Source organism: Oncorhynchus keta, unplaced genomic scaffold (genome assembly GCF_023373465.1).
Source record: "Oncorhynchus keta strain PuntledgeMale-10-30-2019 unplaced genomic scaffold, Oket_V2 Un_contig_1418_pilon_pilon, whole genome shotgun sequence".
Lineage (NCBI taxonomy): Eukaryota > Metazoa > Chordata > Actinopteri > Salmoniformes > Salmonidae > Oncorhynchus > Oncorhynchus keta.
The window spans coordinates 31,253-48,978 of NW_026278592.1; the positions used below are offsets into that span (position 1 = coordinate 31,253).

Sequence of the window (17,726 nt, forward strand, 5' to 3'; positions counted from 1 at the left end):
GAGGAGATGCACTGCAGTACTTAATGCAGCTGATGGCCACACCACACACTGACTGTTACCTTTGATTTGACCCCCCCTTTGTTCAGGGACACATTATTCCATTTCTGTTAGTCACATGTCTGTGGAACTTGTTCAGTTTATGTCTCAGTTGTTGAATCTTGTTATTTTCATTCAAATATTGACACATATTAAGTTTGCTGAATATAAAGCAGTGGACAATGAGAGGACGTTTCTTTTTTTGCTGAGTTTAAATGTGTCATTATACCGCTGCATGTTTCCATTCAGCCTGTGGGATAATGTTGTTTACTTTTCATTGCAGTTCAGCACGTGTGTTGACTATACATTGTCACACGGCGCCATGGTGCTGAAATGGCTTGCTCCCGGTAGTATAGAGACTGGGTGGCGCTAGCGTGGTGCTGAAATGGTAACTTCGAGCCCCGTATAGAGTTTGGGAAACGCTGCTGTAGAGACTGGGCAGCGCTAGCGTTTTGCTGAAATGGTAACTTCGAGCCCCGCTGCTGTAGAGACTGGGCAGCGCTAGTGGATACCGCCATGCTGCTGAAATGCGTTGTGCTCATTGTACTTTTTTGGACAATGGAACGGAAAACCGAACCAAATCATATGACTGTAACGTTACAATGTTCCCTCTAAAAGAGATGGGGAAGGGGTGGGGCACACTTCAAACATGTATACACCCCCATATCATTTGTTCTGATTATAACGCGTTCTGCTCCCACAGTATGTTGCCTTTAAGCGATATATTTATGACTGAAAAACAGCAGAATATATAACAACACTCGGTCAAAGTTTAGGTTGTCAGGTGGCTGCTGGTACCCCCAGGTGGCTCAATTTACCACGCGCTACAGTGATGTATTCTGAATGCTGGTGAGATTGTGCGTCATTCGTGTGATTAGATTGTGTTCCATGTGACTTGCCATACAGTATCCAAAACCCCTGGTGCCGAGAGAGGAGATGTGGGAAGGACACTATGCTACAGTAGCGCACTGGGTTGCTGCTGTTCAGAGAGGAGTCGTCCAGACTCCGCTGTGGTACCGGATGATGCAGAGACAGATAGAGCGCAGTAGGCTTTTCAGTTCTCATTGGAGACGTTTTGCAGTCGCTTAGGAATGTTTTCACGTTTTGCACTAAAGGAAGTTTTCTGAAGCAGGAAAAACTGTTTCTAGTCCAACCTATCCCCTATGACTTGATTGGGGAGAAGTGAGTGGAGTAAACCGTGCCTCTGCGCGGTGCGGTGTTGCGTTAGGGGTGACGTTCGGTGGGGAAGAGGCTGAAACGGTATCAGGGTGAGAAGAGATTTTCCGTGACAGCAAATAGAAGATCTCCATTGGGCTCGAGCTCCTCTCTCTCTCTTTTCTGACAAACCATCACTCACCGACCAACCGTCACCGTTTGAAGATGCCCTGCGCTTCATGAACGAACGAGTGTCCTCAGTTCCTCCATTGTATGCTGGCTATACTGTAGCCTACCTGGCGACAAGGCTGCATGTTTTGGATATTTGGATAGGATAAACAGCGTAGTCGTTTTTGGATTGAAATTACCAACGGAAAATTCATCCATAAATAATGGACGAGCGATGTTAATAGTGGACAACTGAAGGGATTGATAGCCCGCAACGCATTATAGGTGAGGTGGAGGATATCTCATCCAATGTGAAGACTGATTTTTAAATTAACTTTCCATCCAAACTTCAACTGTGCCCCATTCATTCCCATATTTGAATGTCGTCAAACTAAACGCATTGTTATTCTTATTTAATTTGGAGTGATAGGCTACCTCTCATTGACAAGGTCCATCTGGTGCGGAACAAGGGAGACAACTAATTCCCGTGTGTTCTTATGGATTTATATTTTAACGCAGATATTATTTTTTTTTTGTGTGTGGGGGGATTACACAATTTTCAAGGACTTTACCAACATGCATCTCCAAGTTGTAGGCTTATTTGATAAACTTGCCAGCTGGTCTCCGTTGTCTTGGTAGCCTTCCCTTACAGTAGAATATGTAAATTAACAGATGTGGGAATCGATCAAGCACATTTTTCCTTCTTGAAAAAAACGGTACGTCTATTAGACCGGGGGGGTTTCTAACGTCTTCTGGGTGAACCCCAGCCGGTCCAATTATTTGAACGATTACACAGCTAGCATACCTGATTTAACTTGTCAATTAATCATCAAGCCCTTGGAATAGGTGAATCAGGTGAGCTAGTTCGTTTGAGGGTCCCAGAGAAGAGGTTTGAAAACCTGAATATTAAGCGTAGTTCTAATTCAGAGTGCAAATGCGCAATATACTTCATTAGGCGTCTTTTCATAGTCCGAAACGTGTATGTGTCTCAGTGTTCAATAATAGTGCACCTTTTGGATGTAATACTTTTCACATTCTCCGCGCAGCTCAATAACAGCCTCTGGAATGCGCTCTCCATAAAACCCGATAGAACCCCGTTGAAGGTATTCTAGAACACCTGCTAATTGTTTTGTTTTTTATCCCTCTCCCGATCACCCCGCAGACCATTGCATGGAATACATGTGTGCATGGGCTGCCTGCATCGTGACCATCTGCCAGAAGTCATTTATCAGGATGTTTCTTTATATTTCTGGTTTTCATCCATCGGCCCCTCTAACGACATGTACAGTTATGAGTGATACTGCCTTGTACCTCACTAAATCAATACCTACAAGTGCTGTAATTACTTGTTGTGGAGAGTATTTCCAGTGAGTGGTGTGTCTGCCTAGCTGCTTGTGTGTGTGACTGCCTAGCTGCTTGTGTGTGTGACTGCCTAGCTGCTTGTGTGTGTGACTGCCTAGCTGCTTGTGGGTGTGTCTGCCTAGCTGCTTGTGGGTGTGACTGCCTAGCTGCTTGTGTGTGTGACTGCCTAGCTGCTTGTGGGTGTGTCTGCCTGTGTGTGTGACTGCCTGGCTGCTGTGTGTGTGACTGCCTAGCTGCTTGTGTGTGTGACTGCCTAGCTGCTTGTGTGTGTGACTGCCTAGCTGCTTGTGTGTGTGACTGCCTAGCTGCTTGTGTGTGTGACTGCCTAGCTGCTTGTGTGTGTGACTGCTTGTGTGTGTGACTGCCTAGCTGCTTGTGTGTGTGACTGCCTAGCTGCTTGTGTGTGTGACTGCCTAGCTGCTTGTGTGTGTGACTGCCTAGCTGCTTGTGTGTGTGACTGCCTAGCTGCTTGTGTGTGTGACTGCCTAGCTGCTTGTGTGTGTGACTGCCTAGCTGCTTGTGTGTGTGACTGCCTAGCTGCTTGTGTGTGTGACTGCCTAGCTGCTTGTGTGTGTGACTGCCTAGCTGCTTGTGTGTGTGACTGCCTAGCCTAGCTGCTTGTGTGTGTGACTGCCTAGCCTAGCTGCTTGTGTGTGTGACTGCCTAGCCTAGCTGCTTGTGGGTGTGACTGCCTAGCTGCTTGTGTGTGTGACTGCCTAGCTGCTTGTGTGTGTGACTGCCTAGCTGCTTGTGTGTGTGACTGCCTAGCTGCTTGTGTGTGTGACTGCCTAGCTGCTTGTGTGTGTGACTGCCTAGCTGCTTGTGTGTGTGACTGCCTAGCTGCTTGTGTGTGTGACTGCCTAGCTGCTTGTGGGTGTGACTGCCTAGCTGCTTGTGTGTGTGACTGCCTAGCTGCTTGTGTGTGTGACTGCCTAGCTGCTTGTGTGTGTGACTGCCTAGCTGCTTGTGTGTGTGACTGCCTAGCTGCTTGTGTGTGTGACTGCCTAGCTGCTTGTGTGTGTGACTGCCTAGCTGCTTGTGGGTGTGACTGCCTAGCTGCTTGTGTGTGTGACTGCCTAGCTGCTTGTGTGTGTGACTGCCTAGCTGCTTGTGTGTGTGACTGCCTAGCTGCTTGTGTGTGTGAGTGGGTGACTGCCTAGCTGCTTGTGTGTGTGTGTGAGTGTGTGTGTGTGTGAGTGAGTGACTGCCTAGCTGCTTGTGTGTGTGTGCCTAGCTGACTGCCTAGCTGCTTGTGCTGCTTGTGTGTGTGACTGCCTAGCTGCTTGTGTGTGTGACTGCCTAGCTGTGTGTGTGTGACTGCCTAGCTGCTTGTGTGTGTGTGTGTGTGTGTGTGTGTGTGTGTGTGTGTGTGTGTGTGTGTAGCTGTGTGTGTGTGAGAGGGTGACTGAACCTAGCTGCTTGTGTGTGTGTGAGTGTGTGTGTGTGTGTGTGTGTGTGTGTGTGTGTGTGTGTGTGTGTGTGTGTGTGTGTGTGTGTGTGTGTGTGTGTGTGTGTTGTGAGTGTGTGTGTGTGTGTGTTAGTGAGTGAATGGGTGTGCGAGTGTGTGTGTGAGTGACTGCCTGCTTGTTGTGTGTGTGAGTGAGTGAGTGAGTGAGTGAGTGAGTGAGTGAGTGAGTGTGTGAGTGAGTGAGTGAGTGGGTGTGTGAGTGAGTGAGTGAGTGGGTGTGTGAGTGAGTGTGAGTATGGGCAGGTGCCTCTCACCAGGTCTCCCATCCTTTATCCTTTATCAATCTGCTTGATAATAATGAAACACTGTCCTCTCTGAAGTCTAGGGTCCCTCCCAGCCTTCCCAGGTGTTGTGTGGTGGTCTAGAATGTAGGGATGATCCCTGTGGGGCGACTGAAGGCTCAGCCACAGCTGTGGCAGATAGAGAGAGATGCCTCTCCATGGCTGTGGATGCTCCCTGGCCCTGGTTCTGCTGCTGCTGCCTCGGGGCTCTGCCGGCTGGGTGCCAATACAGCCCCTGTTGCCGCGCCACACCATCACCACCCCTTCCTGCTCTCCCATCACCACCCTCCTCCGTTGCTCCAAGCCGTCTCCAGCTGGCAGCTGTCCTGTGATCCCTTCCTGCCTCTGGCCAGGATACCGACACACACAGCAGCTAACCCTGGCATCAGTCAGTTTCCCCTGCAGAACGTGCAGGTAGGTTGCTATCAGATAAAACTGGATATTTTCAGAATGATGGTTATTATGAATGATAAATAGCGTTTGCTATAAACCTGAGCAACATTCATGTCCACACTGATAGGGGATTACACTCACAGAGAGACAGACACTCACCTGCACTCGTAGACATAGGCAGGCACACATGTACGCACGCACGGACACACACGTGCCCTGGGTTGGTCTAGTTAGTCTGATGAAAACTGGTCCGTACAGCACCGCGTCTGTGTTGTTACTATCTGCATACAGATTTCAGAGTGATTGCATTACCACTTCAGCTGGGGAGTTTTGCTATGTTGCTGACAAATGAAATAGTTGTTTGGACATTATCAACTCCATGCCCTAGAGGTGATGTATAATAGAAATGAGCCATTTAGCACACGCTGTTATTCAAAGCCACTTCCTGTCATGTGCGCACACATTATTATTTATTTTTATAATGCATGGGTGGTCCCAGGAATCAAACACCACAATCCTGACATTGCAAACACCACACTCTACCAACTGGGTGGTCCCAGGAATCAAACACCACACTCTACCAACTGGGTGGTCCCTGGAATCAAACACCACACTCTACCAACTGGGTGGTCCCAGGAATCAAACACCACACTCTACCAACTGGGTGGTCCCAGGAATCAAACACCACACTACCAACTGGGTGGTCCCAGGAATCAAACACCACACTCTACCAACTGGGTGGTCCCAGGAATCAAACACCACACTACCAACTGGGTGGTCCCAGGAATCAAACACCACACTCTACCAACTGGGTGGTCCCAGGAATCAAACACCACACTCTACCAACACCACCAACTGGGTGGTCCCAGGAATCAAACACCACACTCTACCAACTGGGTGGTCCCAGGAATCAAACACCACACTCTACCAACTGGGTGGTCCCAGGAATCAAACACCACACTCTACCAACTGGGTGGTCCCAGGAATCAAACACCACACTCTACCAACTGGGTGGTCCCAGGAATCAAACACCACACTCTACCAACTGGGTGGTCCCAGGAATCAAACACCACACTCTACCAACATTGCTACCAACTGGGTGGTCCCAGGAATCAAACACCACACTCTACCAACTGGGTGGTCCCAGGAATCAAACACCACACTCTACCAACTGGGTGGTCCCAGGAATCAAACACCACACTCTACCAACTGGGTGGTCCCAGGAATCAAACACCACACTCTACCAACTGGGTGGTCCCAGGAATCAAACACCACACTCTACCAACTGGGTGGTCCCAGGAATCAAACACCACACTCTACCAACTGGGTGGTCCCAGGAATCAAACACCACACTCTACCAACTGGGTGGTCCCAGGAATCAAACACCACACTCTACCAACTGGGTGGTCCCAGGAATCAAACACCACACTCTACCAACTGGGTGGTCCCAGGAATCAAACACCACACTCTACCAACTGGGTGGTCCCAGGAATCAAACACCACACTCTACCAACTGGGTGGTCCCAGGAATCAAACACCACACTCTACCAACTGGGTGGTCCCAGGAATCAAACACCACACTCTACCAACTGGGTGGTCCCAGGAATCAAACACCACACTCTACCAACTGGGTGGTCCCAGGAATCAAACACCACACTCTACCAACTGGGTGGTCCCAGGAATCAAACACCACACTCTACCAACTGGGTGGTCCCAGGAATCAAACACCACACTCTACCAACTGGGTGGTCCCAGGAATCAAACACCACACTCTACCAACTGGGTGGTCCCAGGAATCAAACACCACACTCTACCAACTGGGTGGTCCCAGGAATCAAACACCACACTCTACCAACTGGGTGGTCCCAGGAATCAAACACCACACTCTACCAACTGAGCTACAGATGGATGTTGTTCCTTCCTAATGGAAACTGAACCATGGAGCACAATGTCAAGAGTATTTCCATATGTACAGTGGGGCAAAAAAAGTATTTAGTCAGCCACGAATTGTGCAAGTTCTCCCACATAAAAAGATGAGAGAGGCCTGTAATTTTCATCATAGGTACACTCCAACTATGACAGACAAAATGAGGGGAAAATCACATTGTAGGATTTTTAAATGAATTTATTTGCAAATGATGGTGTAAAATAATTATTTCCATATGCATGCCCTGAGTGGCCTGTAGTGTAGTGTGACTGCAGTGGGTCTCTGATTGCAACAGCGGTGCTTTAGTGTCTTCTTTACATCCTGAGGATCAGAGCACATTCTTCCCGCCTGGTCCTCTGATGCCGCTCACACAGACAAACACAGCGTGACATTTCATCTGAGGAGAGCAGAGAGCGAACTTGATCAAGACAGGTCAGGCATATTGGCACTGACGTCGACCTGGACTCTTTTCACACCGTTAACCACCATTCATAGGGAGGATACTGTAGAAGGCACTTACTACTAGTGGCATGGAGGAGAAGAAGAGGAGAGAAAAAAGGAAAAAGAACGCAGCAACAGACACAGCAGGTGTTTGATGTGATATGTTTGCAATGCAAAAGCTTTTTCGGAAGAAGCTTGTGATTGATTTTTAATGTGGCGGTTGGTGGGATGAGTCAGCGTGTCTCACAGAGAGAGAGACAAATGTCTTCCGTCTGTCCGGAACCATGGATAGAGGGCTAAGACTGAGTAGATTGGTGGAGACTAGATCCATAACTCTATGCTCGGAAAATGACGCTTTTATTACGTTCCTCCATGGTGAAGGATTCTGAGGAGCCCCAGAATGAAGTTGTGCATTATTGTTATAAACATTTGGAAGGCTTGTCAGTGGCAGACAGTAGGCTATGTTCTGTTCTGTTCGCAAGCCCTTACCTAGTTCTATATGACGCTAATTCATCCACTGTGCCATCCTACCAACTATAGTTCATCATCCACCATACCATGCTAACAACTATAGTTCATCATCCACCATACCATGCTAACAACTATAGTTCATCATCCACCATACCATGCTAACAACTGTAGTTCATCATCCACCGTGCCATCCTACCAACTACAGCTCATCATCCACCATGCCATCCTACCAACTACAGTTCATCATCCACCATGCCATCCTACCAACTACAGCTCATCATTCACTGTGCCATCCTACCAACTACAACTCATCATCCACCATGCCATCCTACCAACTATAGCTCATCATCCACCGTGCCATCCTACCAACTACAGCTCATCATCCACCGTGCCATCCTACCAACTATAGCTCATCATCCACCGTGCCATCCTACCAACTACAGTTCATCATCCACCGTGCCATCCGACCAACTACAACTCATCATCCACCGTGCCATCCTACCAACTATAGCTCATCATCCACCGTGCCATCCTACCAACTACAACTCATCATCCACCGTGCCATCCTACCAACTACAACTCATCATCCACCGTGCCATCCTACCAACTACAGTTCATCATCCACCGTGCCATCCTACCAACTACAACTCATCATCCACCGTGCCATCCTACCAACTATAGCTCATCATCCACCGTGCCATCCTACCAACTACAGTTCATCATCCACCGTGCCATCCTACCAACTATAGTTCATCATCCACCGTGCCATCCTACCAACTACAGCTCATCATCCATGACATGGAACAGTGAAGTTTTTATGGGTTAGAGAGTTTTCAGTTTTGTATAGTGAAGGATCTCCTGGAAAATGATTTTTAAAAATCCAGGAGTTTATCTTTTTTAATGAGGTAGTGCTTGTTAGCATCTTGTCCGCATCGTGTTAGTTTATCTTCTTTAATGAAGTAGTGCTTTTGCATCTTCTTAGTTTATCTTCTTTAAGGAGGTAGTGCTTGTTAGCATCTTGTTAGTTTATCTTCTTTAATGAAGTAGTGCTTGTTAGCATCTTGTTAGTTTATCTTCTTTAATGAAGTAGTGCTTGTTAGCATCTTGTTAGTTTATCTTCTTTAATGAAGTAGTGCCTGTTAGCATCTTGTTAGTTTATCTTCTTCAATGAATTAGTGCTTGTTAGCATCTTGTTAAGACACCAACGTCCTCTGCCACAAGCAATTCAAGCTACTTCCAGAAATAAAGTTTGAATCATCCAATGAGATCTCTAAACCTGAATGCTGTGTATTTTCTGTCCTCTAATATGTTTCATTTCCTCTCAGTGGGAGCTGCCATCTCCACACCACGTGCTGAGATTTCAGCCTTCTGCCAACCTGGAGCTGGTCCCTGTGTTTCCCCATCTGCACCGCTCAGTGCTGCCTCCTCACTGTGGCAAAGGATGGGTGGAGAAACGAGTCCCCGACTACAAGGTAGACAAACCACTGCAACCTGGCCTGAGTCACACATGGCACCCTACTCCCTATATAGAGTCCTATGGGTCCTGGTCACAAGTAGTGCATAGGGTGCCATTTGATCTGCATACAGGGTCTCAGACTTCAGCTGTATCTGTCACAGATAGACTCACTGTAATCCCTGCTGTGTCTGTCACAGATAGACTCACTGTAATCCCTGCTGTATCTGTCACAAATAGACTCACTGTAATCCCTGCTGTATCTGTCACAAATAGACTCACTGTAATCCCTGCTGTATCTGTCACAGACAGACTCACTGTAATCCCTGCTGTTTCTGTCACAGACAGACTCACTGTATCTGTCACAGACAGGCTCACTGTAATCCCTGATGTATCTGTCACATATAGACTCACTGTAATCCCTGCTGTGTCTGTCACAGATAGACTGACTGTAATCCCTGTAATGTTCGAGGACAGTTCACACTGTAATGATTACAGACAGTTATCAATGCAATGGTTAAGGACAGTTATCACTGTAATGTTCAAGGACAGTTATCAATGCAATGGTTAAGGACAGTTATCACTGTAATGTTCAAGGACAGTTATCACTGTAATGTTCAAGGACAGTTATCACTGTAATGTTCAAGGACAGTTCACACTGTAATGTTCAAGGACAGTTATCACTGTAATGTTCAAGGACAGTTATCACTGTAATGTTCAAGGACAGTTATCACTGTAATGTTCAAGGACAGTTATCACTGTAATGTTCAAGGACAGTTATCACTGTAATGTTCAAGGACAGTTATCACTGTAATGTTCAAGGACAGTTATCACTGTAATGTTCAATGACAGTTATCACTGTAATGTTCAATGACAGTTATCACTGTAATGTTCAATGACAGTTATCACTGTCATGTTCAAGGACAGTTCACACTGTAATATTCAAGGACAGTTATCACTGTAATGGTCAAGGACAGTTGTCACTGTAATGTTCAAGGACAGTTATCACTGTAATATTCAAGGACAGTTATCACTGTAATGTTCAAGGACAGTTATCACTGTAATGTTCAAGGACAGTTATCACTGTAATGTTCAAGGACAGTTATCACTGTAATGTTCAAGGACAGTTATCACTGTAATGTTCAAGGACAGTTATCACTGTAATGTTAAGGACAGTTATCACTGTAATGTTCAAGGACAGTTATCACTGTAATGTTCAAGGACAGTTATCACTGTAATGTTCAAGGACAGTTATCACTGTAATGTTCAAGGACAGTTATCACTGTAATGTTCAAGGACAGTTATCACTGTAATGTTCAAGGACAGTTATCACTGTAATGTTCAAGGACAGTTATCACTGTATGTTGTTATCACTGTAATGTTCAAGGACAGTTATCACTGTAATGTTAAAGGACAGTTATCACTGTAATGTTCAAGGACAGTTATCACTAGAATGTTCAAGGACGGTTATCAATGTAATGTTCAATGACAGTTATCACTGTTCAAGGACAGTTATCACTAATGTTCAAGGACAGTTATTACTGTAATGTTCAAGGACAGTTATCACTGTAATGTTCAAGGACAGTTCACACTGTAATATTCAAGGACAGTTATCACTGTAATATTCAAGGACAGTTATCACTGTAATGTTCAAGGACAGTTATCACTGTAATGTTCAAGGACAGTTATCACTGTAATGTTCAAGGACAGTTATCACTAGAATGTTCAAGGACGGTTATCAATGTAATGTTCAATGACAGTTATCACTGTTCAAGGACAGTTATCACTAATGTTCAAGGACAGTTATCACTGTAATGTTCAAGGACAGTTATCACTGTAATATTCAAGGACAGTTATCACTGTAATATTCAAGGACAGTTATCACTGTAATGTTCAAGGACAGTTATCACTGTAATGTTCAATGACAGTTATCACTGTAATGTTCAATGACAGTTATCACTGTAATGTTCAAGGACAGTTATCACTGTAATGTTCAAGGACAGTTATCACTGTTCAAGGACAGTTATCACTGTAATGTTCAAGGACAGAATGTTCAAGGACAGTTATCACTGTAATGTTCAAGGACAGTTATCACTGTAATGTTCAAGGACAGTTATCACTGTAATGTTCAAGGACAGTTATCACTGTTCAAGGACAGTTATCACTGTAATGTTATCACTTTAATGTTCAAGTGACAGTTATCACTGTAATGTTCAAGGACAGTTATCACTGTAATGTTCAAGGACAGTTATCACTGTAATGTTCAAGGACAGTTATCACTGTAATGTTCAAGGACAGTTATCACTGTAATGTTCAATGACAGTTATCACTGTAATGTTCAATGACAGTTATCACTGTAATGTTCAAGGACAGTTATCACTAGAATGTTCAAGGACAGTTATCACTGTAATGTTCAAGGACAGTTATCACTGTAATGTTCAAGGACAGTTATCACTGTAATGTTCAAGGACAGTTATCACTGTAATGTTCAAGGACAGTTATCACTGTAATGTTCAATGACAGTTATCACTGTAATGTTCAAGGACAGTTATCACTGTAATATTCAAGGACAGTTATCACTGTAATGTTCAAGGACAGTTATCACTGTTCAAGGATAGTTATCACTGTAATGTTCAAGGACAATTATCACTGTCATGTTCAAGGACAGTTCACACTGTAATATTCAAGGACAGTTATCACTGTAATATTCAAGGACAGTTATCACTGTCATGTTCAAGGACAGTTCACACTGTAATATTCAAGGACAGTTATCACTGTAATGTTCAAGGACAGTTATCACTGTAATGTTCAAGGACAGTTATCACTGTCATGTTCAAGGACAGTTCACACTGTAATATTCAAGGACAGTTATCACTGTAATATTCAAGGACAGTTATCACTGTCATGTTCAAGGACAGTTCACACTGTAATATTCAAGGACAGTTATCACTGTAATGTTCAAGGACAGTTATCACTGTAATGTTCAAGGACAGTTATCACTGTAATGTTCAAGGACAGTTATCACTGTAATGTTCAAGGACAGTTATCACTGTAATGTTCAAGGACAGTTATCACTGTAATGTTCAAGGACAGTTATCACTGTAATGTTCAAGGACAGTTATCACTGTAATGTTCAAGGACAGTTATCACTGTAATGTTCAAGGACAGTTATCACTGTAATGTTCAAGGACAGTTATCACTGTAATGTTCAAGGACAGTTATCACTGTAATGTTAAAGGACAGTTATCACTGTAATGTTCAAGGACAGTTATCACTAGAATGTTCAAGGACGGTTATCAATGTAATGTTCAATGACAGTTATCACTGTTCAAGGACAGTTATCACTAATGTTCAAGGACAGTTATTACTGTAATGTTCAAGGACAGTTATCACTGTAATGTTCAAGGACAGTTATCACTAGAATGTTCAAGGACGGTTATCAATGTAATGTTCAATGACAGTTATCACTGTTCAAGGACAGTTATCACTAATGTTCAAGGACAGTTATTACTGTAATGTTCAAGGACAGTTATCACTGTAATGTTCAAGGACAGTTCACACTGTAATATTCAAGGACAGTTATCACTGTAATATTCAAGGACAGTTATCACTGTAATGTTCAAGGACAGTTATCACTGTAATGTTCAAGGACAGTTATCACTGTAATGTTCAAGGACAGTTATCACTGTAATGGACAGTTATCACTGTCAATGTTCAAGGACAGTTATCACTAGAATGTTCAAGGACGGTTATCAATGTAATGTTCAATGACAGTTATCACTAATGTTCAAGGACAGTTATCACTAATGTTCAAGGACAGTTATTACTGTAATGTTCAAGGACAGTTATCACTGTAATGTTCAAGGACAGTTCACACTGTAATATTCAAGGACAGTTATCACTGTAATATTCAAGGACAGTTATCACTGTAATGTTCAAGGACAGTTATCACTGTAATGTTCAAGGACAGTTATCACTGTAATGTTCAAGGACAGTTATCACTAGAATGTTCAAGGACGGTTATCAATGTAATGTTCAATGACAGTTATCACTGTTCAAGGACAGTTATCACTAATGTTCAAGGACAGTTATCACTGTAATGTTCAAGGACAGTTATCACTGTAATGTTCAAGGACAGTTATCACTGTAATATTCAAGGACAGTTATCACTGTAATATTCAAGGACAGTTATCACTGTAATGTTCAAGGACAGTTATCACTGTAATGTTCAAGGACAGTTATCACTAGAATGTTCAAGGACAGTTATCAATGTAATGTTCAATGACAGTTATCACTGTAATGTTCAAGGACAGTTATCACTGTAATGTTCAAGGACAGTTATCACTGTAATGTTCAAGGACAGTTATCACTGTTCAAGGACAGTTATCACTGTAATGTTCAAGGACAGTTATCACTGTTCAAGGACAGTTATCACTGTAATGTTCAAGGACAGTTATCACTGTAATATTCAAGGACAGTTATCACTGTAATGTTCAAGGACAGTTATCACTGTAATGTTCAAGGACAGTTATCACTGTAATGTTCAAGGACAGTTATCACTGTAATGTTCAAGGACAGTTATCACTGTAATGTTCAAGGACAGTTATCACTGTAATGTTCAAGGACAGTTATCACTGTAATGTTCAAGGACAGTTCACACTGTAATGTTCAAGGACAGTTATCACTGTAATGTTCAATGACAGTTATCACTGTAATGTTCAAGGACAGTTATCACTAGAATGTTCAAGGACCGTTATCAATGTAATGTTCAAGGACAGTTCACACTGTAATATTCAATGACAGTTATCACTGTAATGTTCAAGGACAGTTATCACTGTAATGTTCAAGGACAGTTATCACTGTAATGTTCAAGGACAGTTCACACTGTAATGTTCAAGGACAGTTCACACTGTGATCTCAGTAAAGGTTAAGGACAGTTACCACTGTTCAATGACAGTTCAAACTGTGATCTCAGTATCACTGTTCAATGACAGTTCAAACTGTGATCTCAGTAAAGGTTAAGGACAGTTATCACTGTTCAATGACAGTTCAAACTGTGATCTCAGTAAAGGTTAAGGACGGTTATCACTGTTCAATGACAGTTCACACTGTGATCTCAGTAAAGGTTAAGGACAGTTATCACTGTTCAATGACAGTTCAAACTGTAATCTCTGTTATGGTTAAGTTGACTCTGTAAGCACTATATTTTATTTAACCTTTATCTAGGCAAGTCAGCTAAGAACACATTCTTATTAACAATGACAGCATATGTACAGTGGGTTAACTGCCTTGTTCAGGGGCAGAACAACAGATGGCTTGGCAGCTCAGGGATTTGATCTAGCAACCTTTCGGTTACTGGCACAACGCTCTAACCACTAGGCTACCTGCCACCCCGTAATGGTCAAGGACAGGTCAATTTGAAGAGGGTCTCTGTATAAGGCCCTTGTTTTCTTGCCTGACGATTGCCTGTCGTCTCTGTGTTTCAAGATTTACAACAGCTGTCCTGAACAACATCGTGACTCTCTGTGTCTCTAGGTTTTCCCAGACAGTCTTCCTTAACTCTGTGTGTCTACCTCAGGAAATCTGTTTAGAGGGTATTAACTGATCAACAACTTGTCTCTCTGTCTCTAGGTTTACCTGATCAACAACTTGTCTCTCTGTCTCTAGGTTTACCTGATCAACAACTTGTCTCTCTGTTTATAGGTTTACCTGATCAACAACTTGTCTCTCTGTCTCTAGGTTTACCTGATCAACAACTTGTCTATCTGTCTCTAGGTTTACCTGATCAACAACTTGTCTCTCTGTCTCTAGGTTTTACCTGATCAACAACTTGTCTCTCTGTCTCTAGGTTTACCTGATCAACAACTTGTCTCTCTGTCTCTAGGTTTACCTGATCAACAACTTGTCTCTCTGTCTCTAGGTTTACCTGATCAACAACTTGTCTCTCTGTCTCTAGGTTTAGGTTTTTACCTGTCTCTCTGTCTCTAGGTTTCAACAACTTGTCTCTCTGTCTCTAGGTTTACCTGATCAACAACTTGTCTCTCTGTCTCTAGGTTTACCTGATCAACAACTTGTCTCTCTGTCTCTAGGTTTACCTGATCAACAACTTGTCTCTCTGTCTCTAGGTTTACCTGATCAACAACTTGTCTCTCTGTCTCTAGGTTTACCTGATCAACAACTTGTCTCTCTGTCTCTAGGTTTACCTGATCAACAACTTGTCTCTCTGTCTCTAGGTTTACCTGATCAACAACTTGTCTCTCTGTCTCTAGGTTTACCTGATCAACAACTTGTCTCTCTGTCTCTAGGTTTACCTGATCAACAACTTGTCTCTCTGTCTCTAGGTTTACCTGATCAACAACTTGTCTCTCTGTCTCTAGGTTTACCTGATCAACAACTTGTCTCTGTGTCTCTAGGTTTACCTGATCAACAACTTGTCTCTCTGTCTCTAGGTTTACCTGATCAGCAACTTGTCTCTGTGTCTCTAAGATCAACAACTTGTCTCTCTGTCTCTAGGTTTTGATCAACAACTTGTCTCTCTGTCTCTAGGTTTACCTGATCAACAACTTGTCTCTCTGTCTCTAGGTTTACCTGATCAACAACTTGTCTCTCTGTAGGTTTCTGATAGGTCTCTAGGTTTACCTGATCAACAACTTGTCTCTCTGTCTCTAGGTTTACCTGATCAACAACTTGTCTCTCTGTCTCTAGGTTTACCTGATCAACAACTTGTCTCTCTGTCTCTAGGTTTACCTGATCAACAACTTGTCTCTCTGTCTCTAGGTTTACCTGATCAACAACTTGTCTCTCTGTCTCTAGGTTTACCTGATCAACAACTTGTCTCTCTGTCTCTAGGTTTACCTGATCAACAACTTGTCTCTCTGTCTCTAGGTTTACCTGATCAACAACTTGTCTCTCTGTTCTCTAGGTTTACCTGATCAACAACTTGTCTCTGTGTTTGTAGGTGTATCTGAACAAGAACTTGCCTTTGTTTTGCTATGTGTACCTGACGCTCCTGCCTCCCTTGTGTTTCTAGGCATACTTGAACAACACTCTGGCTCTGGAGAACACCACTGGCTTACTCCGGAGGAAATAGGAATTTTCCAGCGGCACGAAAAACCATTGTTGCTGACAAATCAAATGGCAATGATCATATCTAGGCCAGCTACTGTCCAGGAGTCTCAACTCTCTCCTCATGTCACCCAGACCTGCTGCCTCCAGGAGTCTCAACTCTCTCCTCATGTCACCCAGACCTGCTGCCTCCAGGAGTCTCAACTCTCTCCTCATGTCACCCAGACCTGCTGCCTCCAGGAGTCTCAACTCTCTCCTCATGTCACCCAGACCTGCTGCCTCCAGGAGTCTCAACTCTCTCCTCATGTCACCCAAACCTGCTGCCTCCAGGAGTCTCAACTCTCTCCTCACGTCACCCAGACGTATATCAGGTTAGTGGAGGGTTGTATTACCTAGCGACCTGCTCCGTACTTTACAAGCCTGTCTGCTGGCTCCTCTCAGCCACAGCCCCATCTATCAGCTGTTCTCCTCATAATGATTATCATCTTTAATAACTTTTCTGATCCCAAAGTTTAATCCCCTCTTTTTAAACAGACTGGAGAGATAGCAGCAGTACTCCCACCGTGTCCCAAAATGGCACCCTATTCCCTATATAGTGCACTACTTTTGACCAGGGCCCTATGGCAACACATATAGGGAATAGGGTGGAAATGTGGGATGTGTCCACTGTCAATCTGCATTTTACGCTACTTGTTAAAACTTTAGGAGGAGCCGTACCATCTGTGAGTGTGTAGGAGGGAGTTGGGTTGGGAAGAGGCATGTGTGAACAGGAACCTCATTAAACACAATTGGTTTCAGATACGTTGGTTTCAGATACATTGGTTTCAGGGTTGCTGATGTGGAACCGTTTACCAGTCAGTGGGTAGCAGCGTTCTCCTGCGTCTCTGACGGAAGACTCCAGAGGGGTTTATTATTCCACAGATAAAAGTAGTACGCTTGACACTGACATATAGGTTGACTATCAAATGGCACCCTGTTCCCTATATAGTGCACTTGTTCTGGATACTCAGAGCATGTATTAGGCAGGCACGGAGACTCTATTCCCTATTAACTAAATGACCTTGGTCAAAAGTAGTGCGCTTATATAGGGAAACAGGGAGCCACTTGGGACTCGGACTGGGGTCTCTGCTCTGCGACAAGGGCACTTGGTGACCTGAACGAAACAAGCTGAACAAAGGTGGGAACGTCGGAGAACAAACCATGACTGAGGAATGACTGAGATGTTTCTTGTTTGTCTGAATCAGGAGTTTAAAGGAGAACACTAACCTCACACTGAGCTGAACCAGGCTGTGTTGCACCTGGGAAATGTGGATACTTCCCAAATGGCACCCTGCTGCTTTTTAATGCACTCCTTATGACCAGGGTCCTTACGACTCTAGTGCACTATATAGGGAATAGTGTTCGATTTGGGACGAAGGCCTTAGTGCTGGACTTCATAGTGTCCAGGTATAGTACTGTGTGAGGAAAGTCATGTATGACAAGGTAAAAATCACTTTTTTCTTAGCA

At 43.9% G+C, this 17,726-nt stretch overlaps 2 protein-coding genes across 4 annotated transcripts in view; both read left to right on the plus strand.

Annotated features, from left to right (window-relative positions):
* The first annotated feature begins 440 nt into the window (after positions 1–440).
* LOC127918433 (transcription elongation regulator 1-like protein) lies at positions 441–16,335 on the plus strand. Of its 3 annotated transcripts, none has more exons than XM_052501709.1 (4): positions 441–1,644; positions 4,515–4,884; positions 9,028–9,174; positions 16,186–16,335. In XM_052501709.1, the coding sequence occupies exons 2-4, from the start codon at positions 4,564–4,566 to the stop codon at positions 16,243–16,245; spliced, it is 528 nt and encodes a 175-aa protein (XP_052357669.1). In that variant the 5' UTR covers positions 441–1,644; positions 4,515–4,563; the 3' UTR covers positions 16,246–16,335. The 3 variants fall into 3 exon arrangements, with proteins under 3 accessions (XP_052357669.1, XP_052357668.1, XP_052357671.1); XM_052501708.1 differs by having other exon boundaries at positions 443–1,644; positions 4,510–4,884; XM_052501711.1 differs by lacking the exon at positions 441–1,644 and adding an exon at positions 2,036–2,462 and having other exon boundaries at positions 4,510–4,884.
* Positions 16,327–17,726, plus strand: part of LOC127918434 (transcription elongation regulator 1-like protein) — an 87,337-nt gene continuing 85,937 nt past the window's right edge. Inside the window, exon 1 of the mRNA XM_052501712.1 lies at positions 16,327–16,591. Within this exon, the coding sequence (XP_052357672.1) occupies positions 16,345–16,591 (247 nt within the window). The 5' untranslated portion in view covers positions 16,327–16,344. The remainder of the gene's footprint in view (positions 16,592–17,726) is intronic.